General features: G+C 40.7%; 1 protein-coding gene and 1 pseudogene across 1 annotated transcript in view; one reads left to right on the top strand and one right to left on the bottom strand.

The window, feature by feature from the left end:
- LOC120552569 (NLR family CARD domain-containing protein 3-like) overlaps positions 1–21,443 on the top strand; it is a 1,238,648-nt gene that overhangs the window by 247,207 nt on the left and 969,998 nt on the right. Inside the window, exons 2-3 of the mRNA XM_039790742.1 lie at positions 20,406–20,497; positions 20,826–20,909. Of these exons, the coding sequence (XP_039646676.1) occupies positions 20,845–20,909 (65 nt within the window). The 5' untranslated portion in view covers positions 20,406–20,497; positions 20,826–20,844. The remainder of the gene's footprint in view (positions 1–20,405; positions 20,498–20,825; positions 20,910–21,443) is intronic.
- The window catches only part of LOC120552576, a 501,282-nt pseudogene that overhangs the window by 428,169 nt on the left and 51,670 nt on the right, over positions 1–21,443 (bottom strand).

Genomic DNA, 21,443 nt, shown 5'->3' with positions numbered 1-21,443 from the left:
CCGCCAGTTTGGGAAACGCTAATGACGTATGTTACATCTACGTTACAGGCTTTACAGCATCCATACATCCCTTGGATGTATCATAAGATAATACCATGGATGTATTAACACATTGTGAATTACAACCATTAGCTCTATCCATTATTACAGCTACAGGACCTCAGGAGAACATGCCTAGTTTAATAACTCTGGATTCGGCTACTAGTGAATGTTAAAAATGTTCAGAACGTGACGTTTTAAACAAGGACCCTCTAAGTGTTCAGGTTGGTAAGTTGATGTAACCCAAAAAAATTATCCACTGAAATATAGACATTTCTTTCGCCATGCAAAGTCTCTGTGAGAAGTCTTTCTGGGCCATGGGGTGCAGTACCACCGTATCAGCTAAGCCCATGGTGGCTTTAAGACGATGGCGCTCTTCCCGGGGCTTGGACTGTGCACGTGACAACCGGCGTCCTCCCCCCGGGTGATTCCTCTCCTTTCTCTGTATTTGCTGCTTTTCTCTGTTTATATCATAGTAAACTAAATATCTTTGAGTTTCAGACAAAACAAGACATTTACAGGCTTCACCTGATGGACATTTTCTTATATACCAACCGATTAATGGATCACTCTAGAAAATAATCCTTAGATGAATGAATAATAAAATAATGGTCAGTTGCAGCCCTAGAACTTAATGAATCAGGACTTTTTCTCCAAGCAGTCTCAGTTGTTGCCTCTCGTGTCAGTGTATTTGGTAATAAATGCTTTAGTGCAGGGATCTTCAACAGGGGGTCCGGGACCCCCAGGGGGTCCTCCGAGTCAATCCAGGGGGCCTCCAAATTATAGTTAATTTTTTAAAGATTTTCAAAAATTATTAGCAAATATAAATCCCCACTGATGGTAGGCGTACTGGCCAATAGGTAATGTAGTCACTAAGGTAGCCATCCACAGATACAGTTCATCCCAAAGGAGTGACTGTTTCACATTTGTTTCACATTTAAGGGTTAACATTAAAACATGATTTATAAAATCATGCAAACAATTATTAGGCTATTTGAATAGCTTTGTATTCTATGCAAAGGTATCTATAAATGCTTTAGGCGGCCCTAAAAGTTATTGTAGGAACAGATTAATATGTAGTAGGGGGGTCCCTGATCCATCTCTCTTTCAGTTGAGGGGTCCTTGGCTTAAAAAGCATTGAAAACCCCTGATTTAGTGGAAAGGCCAGGGGCCCGTTCCAGGTAGGAGGTTTAACAAACTCTGAGTCTAACCCTGATGTCTGAGTTGATTTACCCTGAGATGGAAACTCTGAGTTTTCGGTTCCAGAACAGCTGATTTGAGTTGGTTCAATCAACTCAGAGTAGGTTCACTCAGGGTTACGCGCGTGCACATCCACTCTAAAAAGGCAGTATGAATGGAGCCATGATTCTACCATTCACCATGGCAACAACCATAAACAAACGGGTCGGCGGAAATGCTCATGCGCACAAACAGCGAGTTTGAACATTAATTTCGTTAAAAAGCAAGACAGCGCTGCGCTGCGCCAAAGAGAGAGAGAGAGAATTGGTGTGGGAGAAAATTGTCGGCCGAGATCAATGCGCACGCATTACAATGTGTACGCATTAACAGTGTATTAATTTCATATTTAATCACAGTTAACTTTTAATATTAGGCCACTGGTGAAAACTAGAATTGTATTACACCTATAATTTCATTTAAGTGCAATCCTGCGGGCGAAAAAGTAAACTATAGGCTACTAATCCCATTCTGAGGCTGCAGCACCATGATCATTAACAGAACTATAATGTATAATCATTTATTTCTTTTTAATGGCTCTCACGTTTTTGTGTCCAGAGAACACTACAGAGACGTTTAAAAAACCTTTAAGAGCGAGTCACACTTTTCTGACGGCTCTGCATACAGTGGCTTTAGGCTACAGTATGATCCACTACTGTTATAAAGAAAACTGCCATTTGCAAAAAACGTAATGCGACACAAAGAATCTGCTGGGATGTTAAAGCCTGTCCACGATGGTTGATGTTAGTGATATGAGGACGGATAAGGTATCTACATATCTGATGTTAGTGATATGAGGACGGATAAGGTATCTACATATCTGATGTTAGTGATATGAGGACGGATAAGGTATCTACATATCTGATGTTAGTGATATGAGGACGGATAAGGTATCTACATATCTGATGTTAGTGATATGAGGACGGATAAGGTATCTACATATCTGATGTTAGTGATATGAGGACGGATAAGGTATCTACATATCTAATGGACTGTGATAAAAAATACCTCTCAAATTGGTTATGTGGAAATGAAAATAGCCTTCAGCTGGTAGTTTGTTGCTTTGGACAGCAGGTGGTGCTGTTTCATCAACAATGAGCCGAGACTCCAACACACACACACACACACACACACACACACACACACACACACACACACACACACACACACACACACACACACACACACACACACACAACAGCGTGTTTGTGTCATTATCACTCAGACAGAGACGTGTACCATTAGTACTTTTAATGAAGGATCTGAATACTTGTTCCAGCGCTGCCTGTGGATCAATTCAGTTGAATGCAGGACTTTAACTCAGTATTTGGGATACTTCATCAAGCCTAGAAAAATATAAAATAACAAATAATAATTTAATAAAATAAGAAAAGGTAAAGAAAAGTTTGTGAAACTTCTGTCTAAATGCAGAATATTATATAATCAGTTTTATGTATATATATTTGGTGGCAGCCGCCCCAGCAGCAGTAACACAAACACACACACACACACACACACATAGACACACACACACACACACACACACACAGACACACACACACACTCTCTCTCTCTCTCTTAGGCGTTTTCACACCTAAAAGTCTGAAGGTCCGGACCAAGGTTCATGTTTTTGTTACATTGTAACATTTGATCCGGTAAGTTTTGGTTTCACACTGCTGTTATGCAAGTGTACAAAAGATCTCTACGTGACAAACCTACGTCCTGCTGTCATCACATACGTGAGCTGCGTCTCCAGATACTTATCACTGATTGGTCTGTAGACGGGCTTCCCCGTCCTCTCGTATCCTCTCTCTGGGTCGGAGTTTTTTCAACTGACTGCTGCTCTCCCCCACTGACTGCTGCTCTCTCCTACTGACTGCTACTCTCTCCTACTGACTGCTGCTCTCTCCTACTGACTGCTGCTCTCTCCTACTGACTGCTACTCTCCTACTGACTGCTGCTCTCCCCTACTGACTGCTGCTCTCTCCTACTGACTGCTGCTCTCCTACTGACTGCTGCGTTCCCCTGACTGCTGCTCTCTCATACTGACTGCTACTCTGTCCTACTGACTGCTGCTCTCCCTACTGACTGCTGTTTCCTCCTCCTACTGACTGCTGTACTCTCTCCTACTGACTGCTGCTCTCCCCTACTGACTGCTGCTCTCTCCTACTGACTGCTGCTCTCCTACTGACTGCTGCTCTCTCCTACTGACTGCTACTCTCCCCTACTGACTGCTGCTCTCCCCTACTGACTGCTGCTCTCCCTACTGCTACTCTCCCCTACTGACTGCTGCTCTTCCCTACTGACTGCTGCTCTCTCCTACTGACTGCTGCTCTCCCTACTGACTGCTGCTCTCCCCGACTGCTACCTCCCGGACTGCTGCTCTCCCCCTACTGACTGCTGCTCTCTCCTACTGACTGCTACTCTCCTACTGACTGCTGCCTCTCCTACTGACTGCTACTCTCCACTGACTGCTGCTCTCCTACTGACTGCTGCTCTCCCTACTGACTGCTACTCTCCTCAACTGACTGCTGCTCTCTCCTACTGACTGCTGCTCTCTCCTACTGACTGCTACTCTCCCTCAACTGACTGCTGCTCTCTCCTACTGACTGCTACTCTCTCCTACTGACTGCTGCTCTCTCCTACTGACTGCTAATCTCTCCTACTGACTGCTGCTCTCCCCTACTGACTGCTGCTCTCTCCTACTGACTGCTGCTCTCTCTCTACTGACTGCTACTCTCCCTACTGACTGCTGCTCCCTCACTGACTGCTACTCTCCTACTGACTGCTGCTCTCTCCTACTGACTGCTGCTCTCCTACTGACTGCTACTCTCCCCTACTGACTGCTGCCCTCCTACTGACTGCTGCTCTCTCCTACTGACTGCTGCTCTCCTCCTACTGACTGCTACTCTCCTCAACTGACTGCTGCTCTCTCTCTACTGGACTGCTACTCTCCCTACTGACTGCTACTCTCTCTCCTACTGACTGCTACTCTCCTACTGACTGCTACTCTCTCCTACTGACTGCTGCTCTCCCTACTGACTGCTGCTCTCTCCTACTAACTGCTGCTCTCTCCTACTGACTGCTACTCGCTCCTACTGACTGCTACTCTCTCCTACTGACTGCTACTCTCCCCTACTGACTGCTGCTCTCTCCTACTGACTGCTACTCTCCCCTACTGACTGCTGCTCTCTCCTACTGACTGCTACTCTCTCCTACTGACTGCTACTCTCCTACTGACTGCTGCTCTCTCCTACTGACTGCTACTCTCCCCTACTGACTGCTACTCTCCCCTACTGACTGCTGCTCTCCTACTGACTGACACAATTCCAGAAGGTACACTGATCATATGTAGGCCGCGACCCCAAATAAGCTACTAAAAGTTTTTTCGGAGGGTGCCCGATAAACATACAACAGATAATATACAGACACCAAAAACTCAATTTAACATAGATGCAACATAGACAAATACAACGTAAATATGTAATGTAAATATTCTTGTAAATAGACTAAACTGAGTGTTGAAGGTGTCTACCCTGTATCTGTTTTTCTTCTATGTGTAATATTATGTGACTGACTGTTCACATGTTTCTGAGAGACTCTCCTACAGGAGATTAAAGGAATATTTCACCGCTGGAAAGCTGAATATATCTTTAAATTGGGTCACTTATGTAGTAGAAATGTGAAAAAAAAATTTAAATTGGTGCCTTCTAGGCCGAGAAAAGCCAGAAAATGTGTTTTGGTCTTATATGGATGAAAAACACCAAATCCCAGAATGCACCTGCTTCGTTGCTTTGAGTCCACTCCCAAGCCACGCCTACCGCTTGACAGACCGACAGAGGCATCCAACCCAACTCACTGTTTTATTGTCATTTCAACCATATACACGTAAACAACGTTTTCATCGTGGACTCAAGTGGTGTTACACATTTAACATATATAAAAACGCACATTATATAAAACAACATTATATATAAAAACAACATTATATAAAAACGACATACCTAAACAGGCTACATTTAGTACACACACTTTATAGGCTCCGAAAGTTCAGCTAACGCATACTAGCATTAGCGCTTGGTGGGCTGTAAACACCGAGCATAAAAACAGCCGTGAATTAGCGTGTAATGTAGAATGGTCGGCATTTAACAGTCACAAACTCCACCAGCAGTTAGCAGTTAAATGGATACAAATCACCACATTTCTGCACCACTTCGTGTTAACACAGCCCACCTCTTTTACCTGGCGACAGAGCATCTCTAGCTCGGAGGGCTAGCAGGCCTGGTAGCTGGACAGTCCGGTACACTATTCAGGCAGGTTTCCACAACAACAAAAATACGGCAGTCTCTGAACTCACGTTGGGAGTGTCGTTGAAGTTGGATGTAGTCCAGTTTGTGGTCTAAATGAGCGGACACTTGCAAGCAGGATCCGTAGTTCAGCTAACGCATACTAGCATTGGTGTAGCTAAACACAGAGTATAAACACAGCCGTGGAATTAGCGTGCGAATGTCGGAATGGTCGGCATTTAACAGTCACAAGCTCCACCAGCAGTTAGCAGTAGCTAGTTGGATTTTATTTCTACACCAGTCCGTTTAACACAGCCCACCTCCACGGGCCGGCGAGAGCAGCCTGGTAGCTGGATAGTCCCGGTTCCGGTACACTGTTGTTCAGGCATGTTTCCACAACAACAAAAACACAGCAGTCACTGAACTCACGTTGGGAGTTTCGTTGAAGGAGGATGTAGTCCAGCTTGTTGTTAATGGTGCGTTCTTTTTGTCCACCGAAGTCGTTTTACGAGTTGTTTTCCGGAGTTACGCCCCGGAAGTTGCAAAAAGAACGCCCCAGAGGTCGTATTTACGACTCGTCAAGTCGTCTGAACTCAGAGGGACCCCGGAACTCACTTTCAAAGATGGCCTACGCCGCACACGCACGTAGTAAACATTGTGGTTATCTACAATTTTAAGCACTTTTGTCTTTGTTGTAACCAAAAGAAGAAGTGGTACACATAGCTGTATACTGCTACCTATAGGCATGTCTTATTATGAGTTAAATACCGCCTGATTAGTTATTTTGTAGCTTGTGCAGCTGAAATTGGCAGAGACGCCGGTTTACTTATGACAACAATGGCTTTAAGCCGAAGTCTTGAGCAGAAAGCAGAGCAGTAGCCTAACGTTAAACGTAATTTTCATGCATCAAACTGTGAAATATATGTGTGTAATATGTCAATAACTGGGTGAATAGAATCCTAAATGTTACTAAAAATGTTACAAAAATCATCTTTTCTCCGGACTCGTAGTATTGTGTGACAAAAGAATGCAACAACCCGCGGTTATTCGGTTTTTTCATTAATGGATTGGCTAACTATAGTTTTATGAGTACATAACCTATTTGTACTACTTGTAGACGCTTTGGTATCATTTCGGCATTATTAGTGGGTCATTTCATTGTGATACAAACGCGGTCCATTATTAGCTCCCTGGCGCTGCTTAATTCAGCCAAGCACTCACACTAACTCTCCTTAATGCTAGACCCAGCTGAAAAAGCTTCTGGGGTGGCTTGGCTCGAGGTCATGGTGCAAAGGACCCTAGGGTGAATTATCTCAACCATCACTTTAAGATCTTTATACATTTATTATTTTATTATTATATTTATATTTATTGTCTTTAGTAATCATTATGTTTTTCAGTAAAATTTCTGATCCTGAACAATTGCTTCATTGATGAGTTGTGCTCCTGTCTGATAAGACCTACTCAAGCAAAGGTAACTAGGCTCCCTAATTATTGCAAAACTGGGATTTTGCATATTTTCAGGAACATTTATTAGCTGACAGCTTTATTATTTCTTCTGAATAGATTTTTTAAATATATTTTAAGGTATAGAGCTCTATTAAATGCAAGTAATGCATTTCAGTAGTTGATGGCTTCTGTTAAACTTTTGAATTTCAGATCCTGGCTGGGATAGTCTTTGTCAGCTCCCCTCCTTATTGATGTGTTATAGCTGGACTGCTTGAAGTTTTCATGTGGTACGTTATGGCAGAACATAGAAAAACCTTTTCATGAGGTATTACTAAAATAATGAATGTTGACTGTTTTAGTAGGTACCATTAATATGATTTGTATTTGTGGACATGTTTTTCAGATGGAGGCAGAATTTGTCTTACTACTACTACCCCTTCTCTCAAAGTTCCTTACACAACTTGACCAACACTGAGCAGCTCAAGAAAGTGTTGAACAAAGGAGGCTCTGCAGGGAGGAAATCAGGATCATTATGGCCCTAATGACACAGGTATGTTTTGCAGTTGGTAGAAAATATTATGGAATTATAAGTTGATGTTGACTAGTGAATCTGACTGACTAGACAGTATCTATGAATGCACTCTGAACAGCAACTCTTGTGCTTCTTTCAAATTTTTATTTGCAGCCACCTCCGAATATAAACACATACCAATCACTGTAGCTGTGTTTAGGGATCAAATGTATTGGAATGAGAAACAGAAGTTTGCTTCTCAACATACAGCACTGATCACACAAACAATTGAGGGCTGGTTTTCGGGTTTATCTATTAGTGATTGTTGTGAAAAGCTAAGGGACAAAAACTTTAGTTTTTAGATGCGTGAAAGAGATTTAAAACAAACAAGATTCTTTATTGTTTTCTTCTTCCCTTCCCTGTTAAATGCGGACATCTACAAATGTATTTTTTGGGGGGGTAAACTGTGTTAAAGGTGTCACCTATTCACGTTTATAGAAATGTGAGGTGTGGGTTTGTGTATGCATTATTGTATTAAACTTTTTTTTTTTTGGACATTAACAGTAAGGTGATTAATTACCAATAATTACTGAGGTACTGGGTGTTGGCGGTGTACAGTTTTAATGTACAAATGTTTTAGTATTATTGTCTACCTACATGAGAATATTAGGAACACAATTTAAAAAAAAACTGAAAATATCTAAGTATAATTAAAGAGAATCTATAGCAGAGCTGTTGGATTGCATTAGATTGCCCTGCCTAATAAAGTGCTTGGTCAGTGTTTATTAAATAATGTAAATGATAAAAATTATCTCTAGTTTGTTACAATCACCCAGCATTACTTCATCTTATTTATACACATACTGGTGTGATGCTATTCAAATTAAAATTATATACAGGAAATCTGAATTCGCGTGGGTAAAACATTTTCTAATATTTGTTTTTCTCCTTGCTCTTTCTCCTCTGTAAAAGGAAGCCGATGGTACAGCTGTTGAGAGGGAGCTTGTATCTACAGCGGCCGGCAACCTTAGGCACCGCGATGCCAACATAGGGCACGGGACCTTAACCAATGTGCACGCTGGCAATATGCACTCTCTCATCCGCACACCAAACTACAACGTTCACAGTTAGCAAGCGATGTTATTTACGGTAGTTTTACTCATATCTCTGACTGGGAACGATACAAAGAGGATTACCAACGGCCACTGGGTACACACACACACACACACACAACACACACAGTAGTTTGATTGATTCATATCTCTGAATGGGAACAATACAAGAGGATTACCAACGGCCGCTGGGGCAGATGAACTAACGCTAGTCTTGTTACTGTAAGTAGGCTACATTAAAACCTTTGTGAGTTAAAAGTCAATACTTATCAATGCACTCACCTGTGAGACGGCATAAACATGTAGAAAGCGATATTTCAATCTGCTCAGTACACTCTTGTCACCGCGCTGTTTTACGCAAAACACAGGCTCTACTCTGCAAATAGCACATTTTTACAAAACAAGCTAAAAGAAAGCTGTCGGATTGTAGTCTGTTTATCTTAGTTTTCAGGGAATCTGGAAATTTGGACAAATTCTTATAAACTTAAGCTGGCTAAGGAAACCGTCCTCTCCACTGGAGCGGTAAATATGGACGCATTATAAGACCAAAACAAATACATATGGCTACTTAATATGCATGTGAATGACGCGCAGTTGTTATGTTCGTGTTCTTCATTCTTGAGTAATGATGCTGGTTGTGTTATTATTATTTTGCCACAGCATCATTTCAATGAAAATGAGACATACAGGACCTGCTTATCAGTCCATTCATCATTAAAGCTGGGCTTTTCCACAACTTTTCGCTTCAGGCTCTTTGACAGTGATATTTTTGTCAGCCCATTTTCCACCAATCAGGACGCTGCATGCTAAAACCATGTTTCCATAATCATAATAATAATAATATACAATAATAATAATAATTAAAAGGTCCTTATTATAAGAAATAAATGTTATCAAATGTTGCTATGGAATAAAATTACAGATTCCCTGGATATTACATTTTGATGTGATGTCATAGTTAAACTTAATGTTGACATGGCAAACTAATAAACAAATAATTTTGAAAGGGCACTTCATATCAAAAAGGTTGCCGACGACTGATCTACAGCATGGATGTTAAGGGAGGTGATAGCACCACTCCTCCAGCCGATGTTGGAATTGTGATAGAGGTTGTTGATGTTCTGCATGACTTGGGAGACTTTGCCTCTGCATGTGCCCTCAGTTATCCTAACAGACTGAAAGCCTTCTTTGAAGTACTTCAAAGTTCTTCCTTCAAATGGATGCTTGCAGACTCCCAACCAAGGCCACAGTACTCGCTCAAGAACCAACTGCATGTATGAGACAATCACTGATTTGGATGCTGAATATTCCATAGAACAGGAGAAATATTTTGGGCCGAAACTGAATAAAATTATTACCTGTTTGAAAATAGAGCAGAGAAACTACACTTGAGGAAAACAACAAATTTTTTTGTAAACGTTTGAAAAGGTTTTACCATACATGAAAAGTGGTAGTTGAGTGGCACTACTAGAGAAGTGATGTAGAATTGAGAGACCATGCTGCGCAAAAATGGTTGATATATAACTGTGGATATTTTGTGGATGTTTTAACACTAAGCTGCATCAAAAACAACTGCAAGGAAGTTCAATCACCAGACCATCTTTCATATACCCGTTAAAGAAATGCTACTTTGACAGAGAGTACATGTTTGTTAGTGTTAACATCTAAAATAAAGTTTCCAGGGGCAAGGCTGTTAGATGGAGAGACTATTATTTTGTTGTAAACAAATTTGAAAACTGTAAAAGTATTATTTATTAAACCGTAAAAAGTATGAGTTATTTAATAAAATGTGTGAATTATTTAATTTGCTGTCAATCAATCGACTAATATTTGCAGCTGTAATTCCATGTGTCTACAAATGTGTACAAGCATTTAAATGTTACTTTATTGTATACAATGTTACTGTAGTGTATAGAATTGCACCAAAATGTTACTGAATCACTGCTGTGTTGGTGAATAAAGGAAATAAGAAAACTATGTTGGGTGTACCTAATTCATTTGTGTGGAACCGGTTGACAAAATTGATTGAATTATGTCAAAGTAAATAGTAAAACTTATAGTAGATGAAAACCTAATGTTTTCATTAACTGAACTTAATGTATTATTTAATGACTACAAATAAGATATATGCTGAATTGACAAATGTAAAATATGTAGCCTGTACATATATTATTTAGGTTAATATAACATAACTGACTTAATTTGGTTAAGCTTAAATATGTCTTGTTGATCAGAAGTAAAACATTTAATTAGCTGAATTTACAATCATTATGTTACTGTAACATAAATTAAATGACCTTAATATTTTTGCTTTTAACGAACGGAATAAAAATACGTGGAACTGGTTGCCTTAATAAATTAAATTAAAGTCAATGATTAAATTTTTTCAGTGTAGTGAGGAGGTGGGTTAATAACGAGGTAAGCGATTATGATTGGCTAAGGCAGAGTCATGTTTCATGGTAGCCAATCGGAGCCAGTGTTTTTACACACATGCCAGCACACACACACACACACATACACACACACACACACACACGGAAGTTTAAAGGAGAGTGATTTTATTTCAGAGTAAATATTACATGTTAATTGATGAACTGATAACAGTGATGTTTATTCCCTTTGCTGAAGGTATCAGAGCTAAGGTGTGAAAAGTTATGTGTTGAATAAGTGATCTAAGATTTATCTAATTGCGCCACATGCAATTTACTTAAAAGCTCTTAATATATATATATATATATATATATATATATATATATATGTGTATATATATACATATCTTGATATAAGTGGGTTAAGTACATTAAGCTCAGTGATAGTGGTTACAGATAATTAAAGGTGGCTAAAGGAACTCCAGACATTTAAAGTGTATATAGGTGAAGAAATGGTCCAACATGACTTTAAGTATTCATTATTGTAGATACGTTAACTGATTTACAAACTCTGAAGGCGCCACACAAAGTAAGATCCACAGGACTCGACAGGAACGCTTTCAAACTGTTGGAGAGGTTTTATCTGATGCATTACGTGGAACAAAGCAAACTAACAGTGAAAAAGCTATTTTTATTGCTGGGTTTGGAGCATCCTCCTACTTGTAGTAGCATTTTATTTCTGTTCTAATAACAATGAAGTGCTGCGTTATTGTAAGTGAGGGTTCCACATTCCTGTCCCAGCTTGCTAGGTGCTGGCTCAGATTTGAGGTGAATGTTTGGCTGTAGATAAACGCTTTCTTCCCACGCAGCGTGGACAGCAGACGCTGATGTTTTTGTCTCCTTTAACCGAGTCCAACTCAAAGTAATGTGGGTACTTCCGAGCATTAAAGGCTGCGCGGTCCTGCTCTGTCCCGCTCCATGTTGTCTCTTGTTCAACACTACACATGGCGGTGTTTACCGCTGACGTCGCGGCGCTCACACGTCATCGTCACTCAGTCACGGGACAGTCTCACCAAACAACATCACCATGAAGTAACGCAGTAACACAGCCTGCTCACGGGGAAGGAACAGGAATCTAATGACTGGTTTTGCAATTGTAATCCTTTACTTTACTCATTACTTGAAAAAAGTAATCGGATTACAGTAACGCGTTACTTCTAACTAAACTAAATCTCTGACCAATGAGAGAGCAGCTTTGTTGTATTTAAATCTAACCTTCAGGACAGTCTGCTTTCTCGCAGAAATGGGAAGGACGCAAAAAAGACAGAGAGAGAGAGAGAGAGAGAGAGAGAGAGAGAGAGAGAGAGAGAGAGAGAGAGAGAGAGACCTGAGCTGAGGGAGGGTAAGAGAGAACGGAGCAGCAGCATCACCCCATTTGAGAACCATTTGAAAAAAGGTAGATTTTATTCCTTTTGGATTTCTTGAGTTAGTTTGAGTTGTTGTTGTTACCAGGCTAGAGGTTGAAAGGTAACTTTATTTCTATGGCACATTTCAGCAACAAGGCAACTCACAGTGCTTTACATCAAACTAAATTAAAGAGCAATTAAAAAGAGGTAAAAAGCTAATATAGAATAAGATACAACAACAAGAGTAACAGTTAAGAGTGCAGTTAATTAATAATTGATGTAATAGGTTGTATTGGAGGGGCTTTATTTTGTGTGGTGTGTCAAATGTTAATGTCTAAATAAATGACAATGTTCCAAGTAAATAGAAGAAATAGGATTGGAATTATTTTACCAACTGAAATAAAAAGAGGGAGAGAATTTCAGCTCTCTGTATCAGTAGCCGGTGCTCTCTGTGATGATGAACGGTAGCCAACCCTAGCTGGTTTAAAAATCCCTTCTCTTGTCTTCTGGTTTTCCATCCAGAGCTGTTAGAAAAAGAGGAGAACTCCTCCTCCCTGCTAGCAGAACACCATCAAACAAGAAGGGAAGCACTTCTTTCTTCCCTTCTCCGTCCCATTGGACCATTTTGAAACCACTTGTTAGCTTTCCTTTTGAACAGGTAACTACCGTAGCATGCACAGTTCAACAAGAGGGCCCCCCCCCCCATACCAACAGTCCCATTCTGATGTGGAGTGACAAAGCTGTCAACGATACTGTATTACAGCTGAACAACAAAAGCATCGCTATCACATCTTTATTGGTCAACGTTGGACTTTATTCATCTCCATGAACTGAAGATGAAATTTGTTTGTGGTGCAAAGTTTTAAAACCTGCAGATTGTTTTGATCTATTTTCTCTTAAATATCCAGATGTCATGTATTCTTCAGGTGTTGACTGATTTGATGCAGCTCCTACGACAGCGGTGCCACCTTCAGGGACGTCAGAGTCACCCGGCGTCCCGACTAACTCCTCTGCTCAGGTAGCATCCCGTTAAAATATGAAAGTATCAGCAGATACAGCAGTCTGTCTCTGATCTCAAGGTGGTAATGATGCAGGAACATGTAGAAATGAAGATTGTTTGCTCGTTTAGCAGGATTTTTATTTTTGTGATGTTTGAATTTTTGTGATTCAGGATGGAGGAGGTGAGGAAGTGGATGCTCAGGAGGTGCTGGAGGAGAACTCTTCTGGTCAGTGATCATGTTTACACCTTCATACCACAACTGGAGCTCTTACTGCGTTCATGCCTCCTGGGAATAACAGGGACCGTCCCCGTGGTTACGTTGTTTATCCGACTGCCAGCGTTCACATGGTCGGGATGCGTCTTCTTCTTCTTCTGCTATATTGGCGTTTGGCTTAACAACTTGTTGCGTGACTGCCACCAACTGTTGGGCGTGTGTAACCATGGAGGCCACAATAACAAAGATTGTTGCTGTTTTCTTATGCGAGCATCCAAACAGCACATGGACAGGTGTTAGTTTGTGTTATCTGCAGGACAACCAACGGGAAAGGACGCGTATAAGGTTTATAAATGGGCCTATTTATGAATAATTTGAAGATGTTATGTCTGTGTGTGTTTCTTAGCGGAGGCGTTTGTCCACAATAAACAGTTTATTGTCATTGAAATATTTTCAGTGAACCAAAGTCGCCTCCATCAAACGTCAGCTGTCAACAACGCGTCACCACCTGGGAAACTCTGTTAGCTAAATCTAGCCCCAGTTTCCCTCCTGATTCTCTGAATTATGACGTTTTCACTGGGAAAAATGGTTTTCCAATGTCCTTGAACGCACGGTATATCAAAGATTTTCTGTCACATCACCAACAGTATGAAACACTCCTCACTTCCTGTCTCCTAAATGGGCGTTATGTCTAATTACTTAGCTAAAAGTCATTCCATTAGTGTTGTCAGGGCGTTGTGAACGTTAGCTTCTGTGTTGCCAGATCTGAGAGAGTTTGTTCCTCAGACAGAAACAGGGATGGAAAACAGGACATTTTCTCCTGATGGGTCTGGAAAAATGCCATTTTAGTGTCAGACTGTTCTGGAGTTATGAGGTCTGTAAAGAATGGCTCCAATATTTATTTTGGTGAATATAGAGTGAAAGAATCTCATCTGTGTTCTCATTTTTTTTTTTTTTAATAGAGCACACAAGTGCTTTACAGGCAATAAATACAATGACAGGACAGACACATTTCATAAAGTCACTTTAATAACAAAGTGTAAAACCTAAAATAATAAATGACGGTTAAAAAAAGACAAATTAAAAGCTCTGGAAAAGAGAACAGCCTTATGTTAGTTTTAAAATAATTCCAGTTGGCGCATGTCTTAGAAGGTGATTCCAGCAGTGGGCAACATAACGGCTCCAATCCACTCAGGACCTGCAGCTAGTTAGGCTAAAAGGCCCGGGACCCACTTCTAAACTGTCTCTGAGTGGATTTATGTGAACCACACATGTTCAACCCTTCTCTTCCTCTCTCGCTCTCAGATCATCCTGGGGCTGGCCAATACATTTTTGGTGACTTGGACCTCTTGAGCTGTGTCTTCTTCTTCCTCCTCCTAAACATCCTGATCAAATAGCAGTTAGTCTGCTCCAAACAGTATCGGATACGGTGGCCGGGAAGTGCAATGCAACATTACAAAGAATGAAACACTTTTACATTTTGGAAAACAAATTTACATTTTGGAAAACAAAATAACATTTTGGAAAACAAATTTACATTTTGGAAAACAAAATAACATTTTAGAAAACAAATTTACATTTTGGAAAACAAAATAACATTTTCGAAAACAAATTTACATTTTAGAAAACAAATTTACATTTTGGAAAACAAATTTACATTTTGGAAAACAAAATAACATTTTAGAAAACAAATTTACATTTTGGAAAACAAAATAACATTTTAGAAAACAAATTTACATTTTGGAAAACAAAATAACATTTTAGAAAACAAATTTATACATTTTCGAAAACAAATTAACATGATGCAAAACACTTTTACCAGTCCCGAAACAAATTTACAAATGACAGATTCTTCGCGAAAGGAATGTACCACATACCGAAGTGATGAGGTGTTGTATACATGTCGCCTTGACTACGGCAGTTATGGATCGAATGCGTCAATAGAGCCGCCATCTTGGAACAGGGAGGCACTCCCTTATATACTGTCTATGGGCCGTCCTTAATGCATCAGCGCGTCAATGTAGGCAAAGGTCTAACGGAAATAAAATCACTATAAATCGTCAAAATCTCATGCGATGTTCTAGTTTTTTAAACAAAAGACAAAGAGACTAATTAATGTGTTAATACAAAGAATATTTATTATAATCAGTTCACAGATATGAGTACAAACGGAAACTTCACCTTCTGAACGAAGAGGTTCTGCTTCAAAGTGAAGTTTAAACAGACTGAAATGTCCTGGCTCACTCCCCCACTAATGATTCATTTATTTATTCTGCATGTATTTATTTATTTAACGAGACTTTAAGTCGTGTTTCGGTAGCTCCACAGTCCGAGTCCCGCCAGACTCCCTTTAGGAAACCTGTGATTTAAACTTCAGCAGGCTGTGACAGTCCGCTCGTTTAGTCCTGGATCTGATTCTCCGGGCTTCCCTTTCCCTCCAGCGGGCCCAGCAAAACGCCCCCCGTCTCCAGCGGCGTGGTGTCGGTTTTGGCTCCCGGAATGGGCAGTGAGCTCCAGGTCCTGCAGCTGCAGACGGACTCAGCTGCCCCCGCTGTAGCCCCGATCCGCCGCGGGGTCGTGACATATCGCCTCGTTTTTCCAATGTTTCCGTCAGGTCCGCGTCATATAAAAACTCCAAACACCGACCACACGTAAAGTCACCATAAACTTCATTCACGCCATATACTCACTCACAACAACACAAATTGACTGCGCTCACCAACAACACCTCATCACTTCCGTGTCACTTCCGGTATGTGGTACATTCCCTTTCCGTGAAGAATCTGTCATTTGTAAATTTGTTTCGGGACTGGTAAAAGTGTTTTGCATCTTGTTAATTTGTTTTCCAAAATGTAAATTTGTTTTCTAAAATGTTATTTTGTTTTCCAAAATGTAAATTTGTTTTCAAAAATGTAAATTTGTTTTCTAAAATGTAAATTTGTTTTCTAAAATGTTATTTTGTTTTCCAAAATGTAAATTTGTTTTCTAAAATGTTATTTTGTTTTCCAAAATGTAAATTTGTTTTCTAAAATGTTATTTTGTTTTCCAAAATGTAAATTTGTTTTCCAAAATGTTATTTTGTTTTCCAAAATGTAAATTTGTTTTCCAAAATGTAAATTTGTTTTCCAAAATGTAAAAGTGTTTCATTCTTTGTAATGTTGCATTGCACTTCCCGGCCACCGTAATCGGAGGTTGACTCTATATGAACGACCACCTAAAGTAAATATGGCATTACTAAATGCCGACATGTTTCTGGACTCGTGTTGTTTGGAGTTAACTGAAGGGGAGTGAAACGAGCTGAGAGGTGGAGGAAACTGGACACCTTATTATTTTATTAACGAGCGAGTCCTTCACCTTTACTGATCCCAGAACTTCTGACAGCTTGTGTGGCTATTATTTGGGACAGAGCTCTTCATCTGTTGGCTACTTTAAACTGTTGTCATTTACTCCTGAAACTCACTCGGGTTGCAACTAACCATTATTTTAAAATGGTGAAAAATGTGGATCAGAGTTTCCCAAAAAATCCAAGGTGATGTCCTCAAATGTCTTGTTTTGTCCACAACTCAAAGATCTTAAGTTTCCTGTCCCAGAGGAGAGAAGACACTAGAACATATTCACATTTAACAAGCTGACATCACACAAGTGGACCTGTTTCTGATTCAAACGGATCAATGGATGATCAAATAGTTGCGATGAATCTAAGAGTTGAATGTTTGCAGCTTTCTTCCTAAAGTAGAAACCCTTGATGGTGTCTTTGAACTGGTCCATGAGCTCTGGACGTGGATGCAGCGCTGTCCTTTGGCCACATGAGGACGCAGAGTTAGCTTAGTTACAGCAGCAGAGGGTCACCGGTTCGATCCCCGGCTGCAGCAGCAAAAATGGATGTCAGATAGAGGTACATGATATAATAATATAATATAACATATAATAACATGTGACATGATAACACAGCTACACACAGGAACACACAGCTACACACAGGAACACACAGCTACACACGGGAACACACAGCTACACACAGGAACACACAGCTACACACGGAACACACAGCTACACACGGGAACACACAGATACACACAGGAACACACACGACACAAGGAACACACAGCTACACACGGAACACACAGCTACACACAGGAACATACACACGGAACACACAGAAGCTACACACAGGAACACACAGGAACACACAGCTACACACGGGAACACACAGCTACACACAGGAACACACAGGAACACACAGCTACACACAGGAACACACAGCTACACACAGGAACACACAGCTACACACAGGGACACACACAGCTACACACAGGAACACACAGCGGAACACACAGCTACACACAGGAACACACAGCACACGGAACACACAGCTACACACAGGAACACACAGCTACACACAGGAACACACACGGGAACACACAGCTACACACAGGAACACACAGGAACACACAGCTACACACAGGGACACACAGCTACACACAGGAACACACACGGAACACACAGCTACACACAGGGACACACAGCTACACAGGAACACACAGCTACACACGGGAACACACAGCTACACACAGGGACACACAGCTACACACAGGAACACACACGGGAACACACAGCTACACACAGATACACACAGGTACACACAGGAACACACACGGGAACACACAGCTACACACAGGAACACACAGATACACACAGGAACACACACAGGAACACACAGCTACACACAGGAACACACAGATACACACAGGAACACACAGATACACACAGGAACACACAGCTACACACGGGAACACACAGCTACACACGGGAACACACAGCTACACACAGGAACACACAGCTACACACAGGAACACACAGCTACACACGGGAACACACAGCTACACACAGGTACACACAGGAACACACACGGGAACACACAGCTACACACAGGAACACACAGATACACACAGGAACACACACAGGAACACACAGCTACACACAGGAACACACAGATACACACAGGAACACACAGCTACACACAGGAACACACAGCTACACACAGGAACACACAGCTCCACACAGGAACACCCAGCTCCATCCAGGACCCGTGTCAGGTCTCTCCCTGGTCTAGAACTAGCGCTACTCTTCCCTCAGACAGTCACCCACTTGTCCGGCTGCTCGGGGTCTGCCGGGGGCCCCACCAGCTCCTGTTTTCTAGCAAGTATTTTAGAGGGGATCCAGAACATATTCGGCCACTTTTCCTGATATAATGTGGATCCCCTCCACTAACATGCAAAGGGTCTGTCCTGTCATCTGGACCTTTTGCTATCAAACAGCAGACATCTCCATATAATGTCAGGTTGTTTATTGTGACCTGGTAAACTCTGGAAATAACACACATGATGACAGGACAGAGCCTTTTCTTGTTAGGGGAGGGGATACACATAATATCAGGTGAAAAACAGACAGATATTTTCTGTATCCCCTCTGTAACTTATATGATAGACAGGTGAACAAAGCAGTTATTTGAAAAGCCATATTAAACTAAATCAAATTAAAAGAGAAATCAGGTTAGAGGGCAGGGAGGGACGGGTTAGCAAAGACGAGGCATCCTTGTCAGACCAGAGAATGGACAGATGGAAGTAACCTAGATTAAAGGGAAATTATTGTTCATAAAGCTGCATGACTCCCATAGATAGGCCTATCAGTCGGCCTATATGGAGCTAAGGTGCATGGCAATATGGAACTTTGGAAAACACTGTTGATTGATCCACATTACTAAACGACGCATTAAACCATTCACACGTGGATGTAACAGACAAATAAAGGTATTTATGGAGATACATGAGTCCCTTATTAATATCCAAAACCCTGTCCAGTCTTCCACGTCTCTATTTATTCCATTTAAGAGGTGAATCTGAAGTACAGCAGTTAAAACCACCAACACACATGGCAACACACCAGACCCCAGCCTCAGCATCAAACCACCATTCCAGAAGTTGCCTTTATTATTTCCTAGCTGTGGTAATGTGTCTCCTCTCTGGGCGGTTCCTCTTGTTTCCTGTTTAAAGTTTACTTTCACTTTCCAGAGTGTGTGTCTCAGCTTCTTCTCTCCGTGTGGAGCTCCAGCTGAAGGTGATTTAACTCGTCTGTAACGTTTAAAATTTAAACTCTTTAAAACATCATCTGGCACCGTGTAAATTCCAAGTCCAGCCTCAGTTGTTGCCTCTCATGTTCTGAACATTGGAGTCACAGAGCTAAGAATATATATTTTAAGATAAACTCCTAATCATGTTCACTATACACATCATCACTATTCATCTGCCTGCTGCACATATATGTACTATACTACTACATTATGTTTTACCCATCCTGCATTTAACCATTCAGCTTCTTTTCTCTCATGTTAAACAGCTATTTAGTTTATATTTGTTTCTATATTTATTGTTTATTTCATAATAATTTTTAATATATGTGTTTGTGTACAGTATGTATGCACCAACCACCGAGGTAGATTCCTCGTCAGTGTAACTTCCAGTGGCAGGAATTTAGAGGAAAGGCCAGATGGTGAAGTCAGCCTTCAGCTGGTAGTTTGTTACTTTGGACACACACACACACACACACACACACACACACACACACACACACACACACACACACCCTCTTAGATAAACTCAGCTGATTTCCTGTAAATAAAGAGGAGGGAGGAGCAGATCAGGTACATGAGAACAGGAAGTTGAGACTCCATTTCAGTTCAGTTCAGTTTATTCTTTGTCACAAATTGCTATTTGTATTCAGAAAGAATATGAAGAATATACAACACAAACCACACAACAGTTAACTGAAGTGAGACCAGAAGAGATCAGGAGGAGGAAACTGAAGGCTGAGGCAGGGTGAGTGGTAATGTAACATTTATTATTTTACTGTCAAAGTCTCTGAGTCTGTTTTCTCCCTGTGGACTGGAGAGGAAAGAAATGTTAGAATGAACTCAACAGTTTGATTCATCTGGACACAAAGAGCTGATTGGCTGAATAATTAATATATAATAATACACATTAAACCTGCTGTAGACCCAGAAAACAGATTTTAAGATAACTATTATGGATGGTTTAATTTAACTGTAAACTGTGTCTCTCTATGTCTGTGTGTGTGTGTTTGTTTGTGTGTGTCTTGATTCTTGTGTTGTGAGCTCACAGTCAGTGTCCCTGTTTTACCTCTCAGACTGACTTCAGATCAGAAGATGAGTGATTTGGAGAGGATTCTTCTGCAAGAATTCAGCAATGAACCTGGACCCTCAGACACAAAGTAAGAGAACTGATACCAACTCATTTATATGACTCAGTTTCAGTTTCAGCTGCCAAGATTTTCTGTGCTCATGTTTCAGTTGATGTTGTGCTACTATAATGCATTTTATTTGGTTAACTAAAGTTTAACAAACTTTTTATGAGAGAGGAGAAATCATTTGTTCTATTTTCCTCTTTGAATCTGTGACAGCAGTCAGTCACCTAGAAAAACTGTAATCTAATCTAAAGGATTAATATACACTTTTAATTCTAATTATTGGCAGAAGTTTGTTTTGTTTAGAGATTCAGAATTGGCTCTATATTTTTTTTTTATCAAGGATTAAAGCAATATGAATAAAAACCTCTTGGTGTTTGTAGAGTCCAGAACAACAGGCAGAGAGCAGAGTCTGTAGTATCTGGCTGTCAGTCTATGAAGAGTGACCGGTCCAAAGATCTTCCTGAAAAGCACATTGTAGTAACGTCAAGCTGGTATCGATATTGAACTTTCAAAATAGATAAGGTCTCTGTTGTATTACTGTGATTAAAAAGTGGGATG

The sequence above is a fragment of the Perca fluviatilis genome, chromosome 22 (genome assembly GCF_010015445.1).
Source record: "Perca fluviatilis chromosome 22, GENO_Pfluv_1.0, whole genome shotgun sequence".
Lineage (NCBI taxonomy): Eukaryota > Metazoa > Chordata > Actinopteri > Perciformes > Percidae > Perca > Perca fluviatilis.
This window is presented reverse-complemented; position numbering and strand designations above follow the sequence as displayed.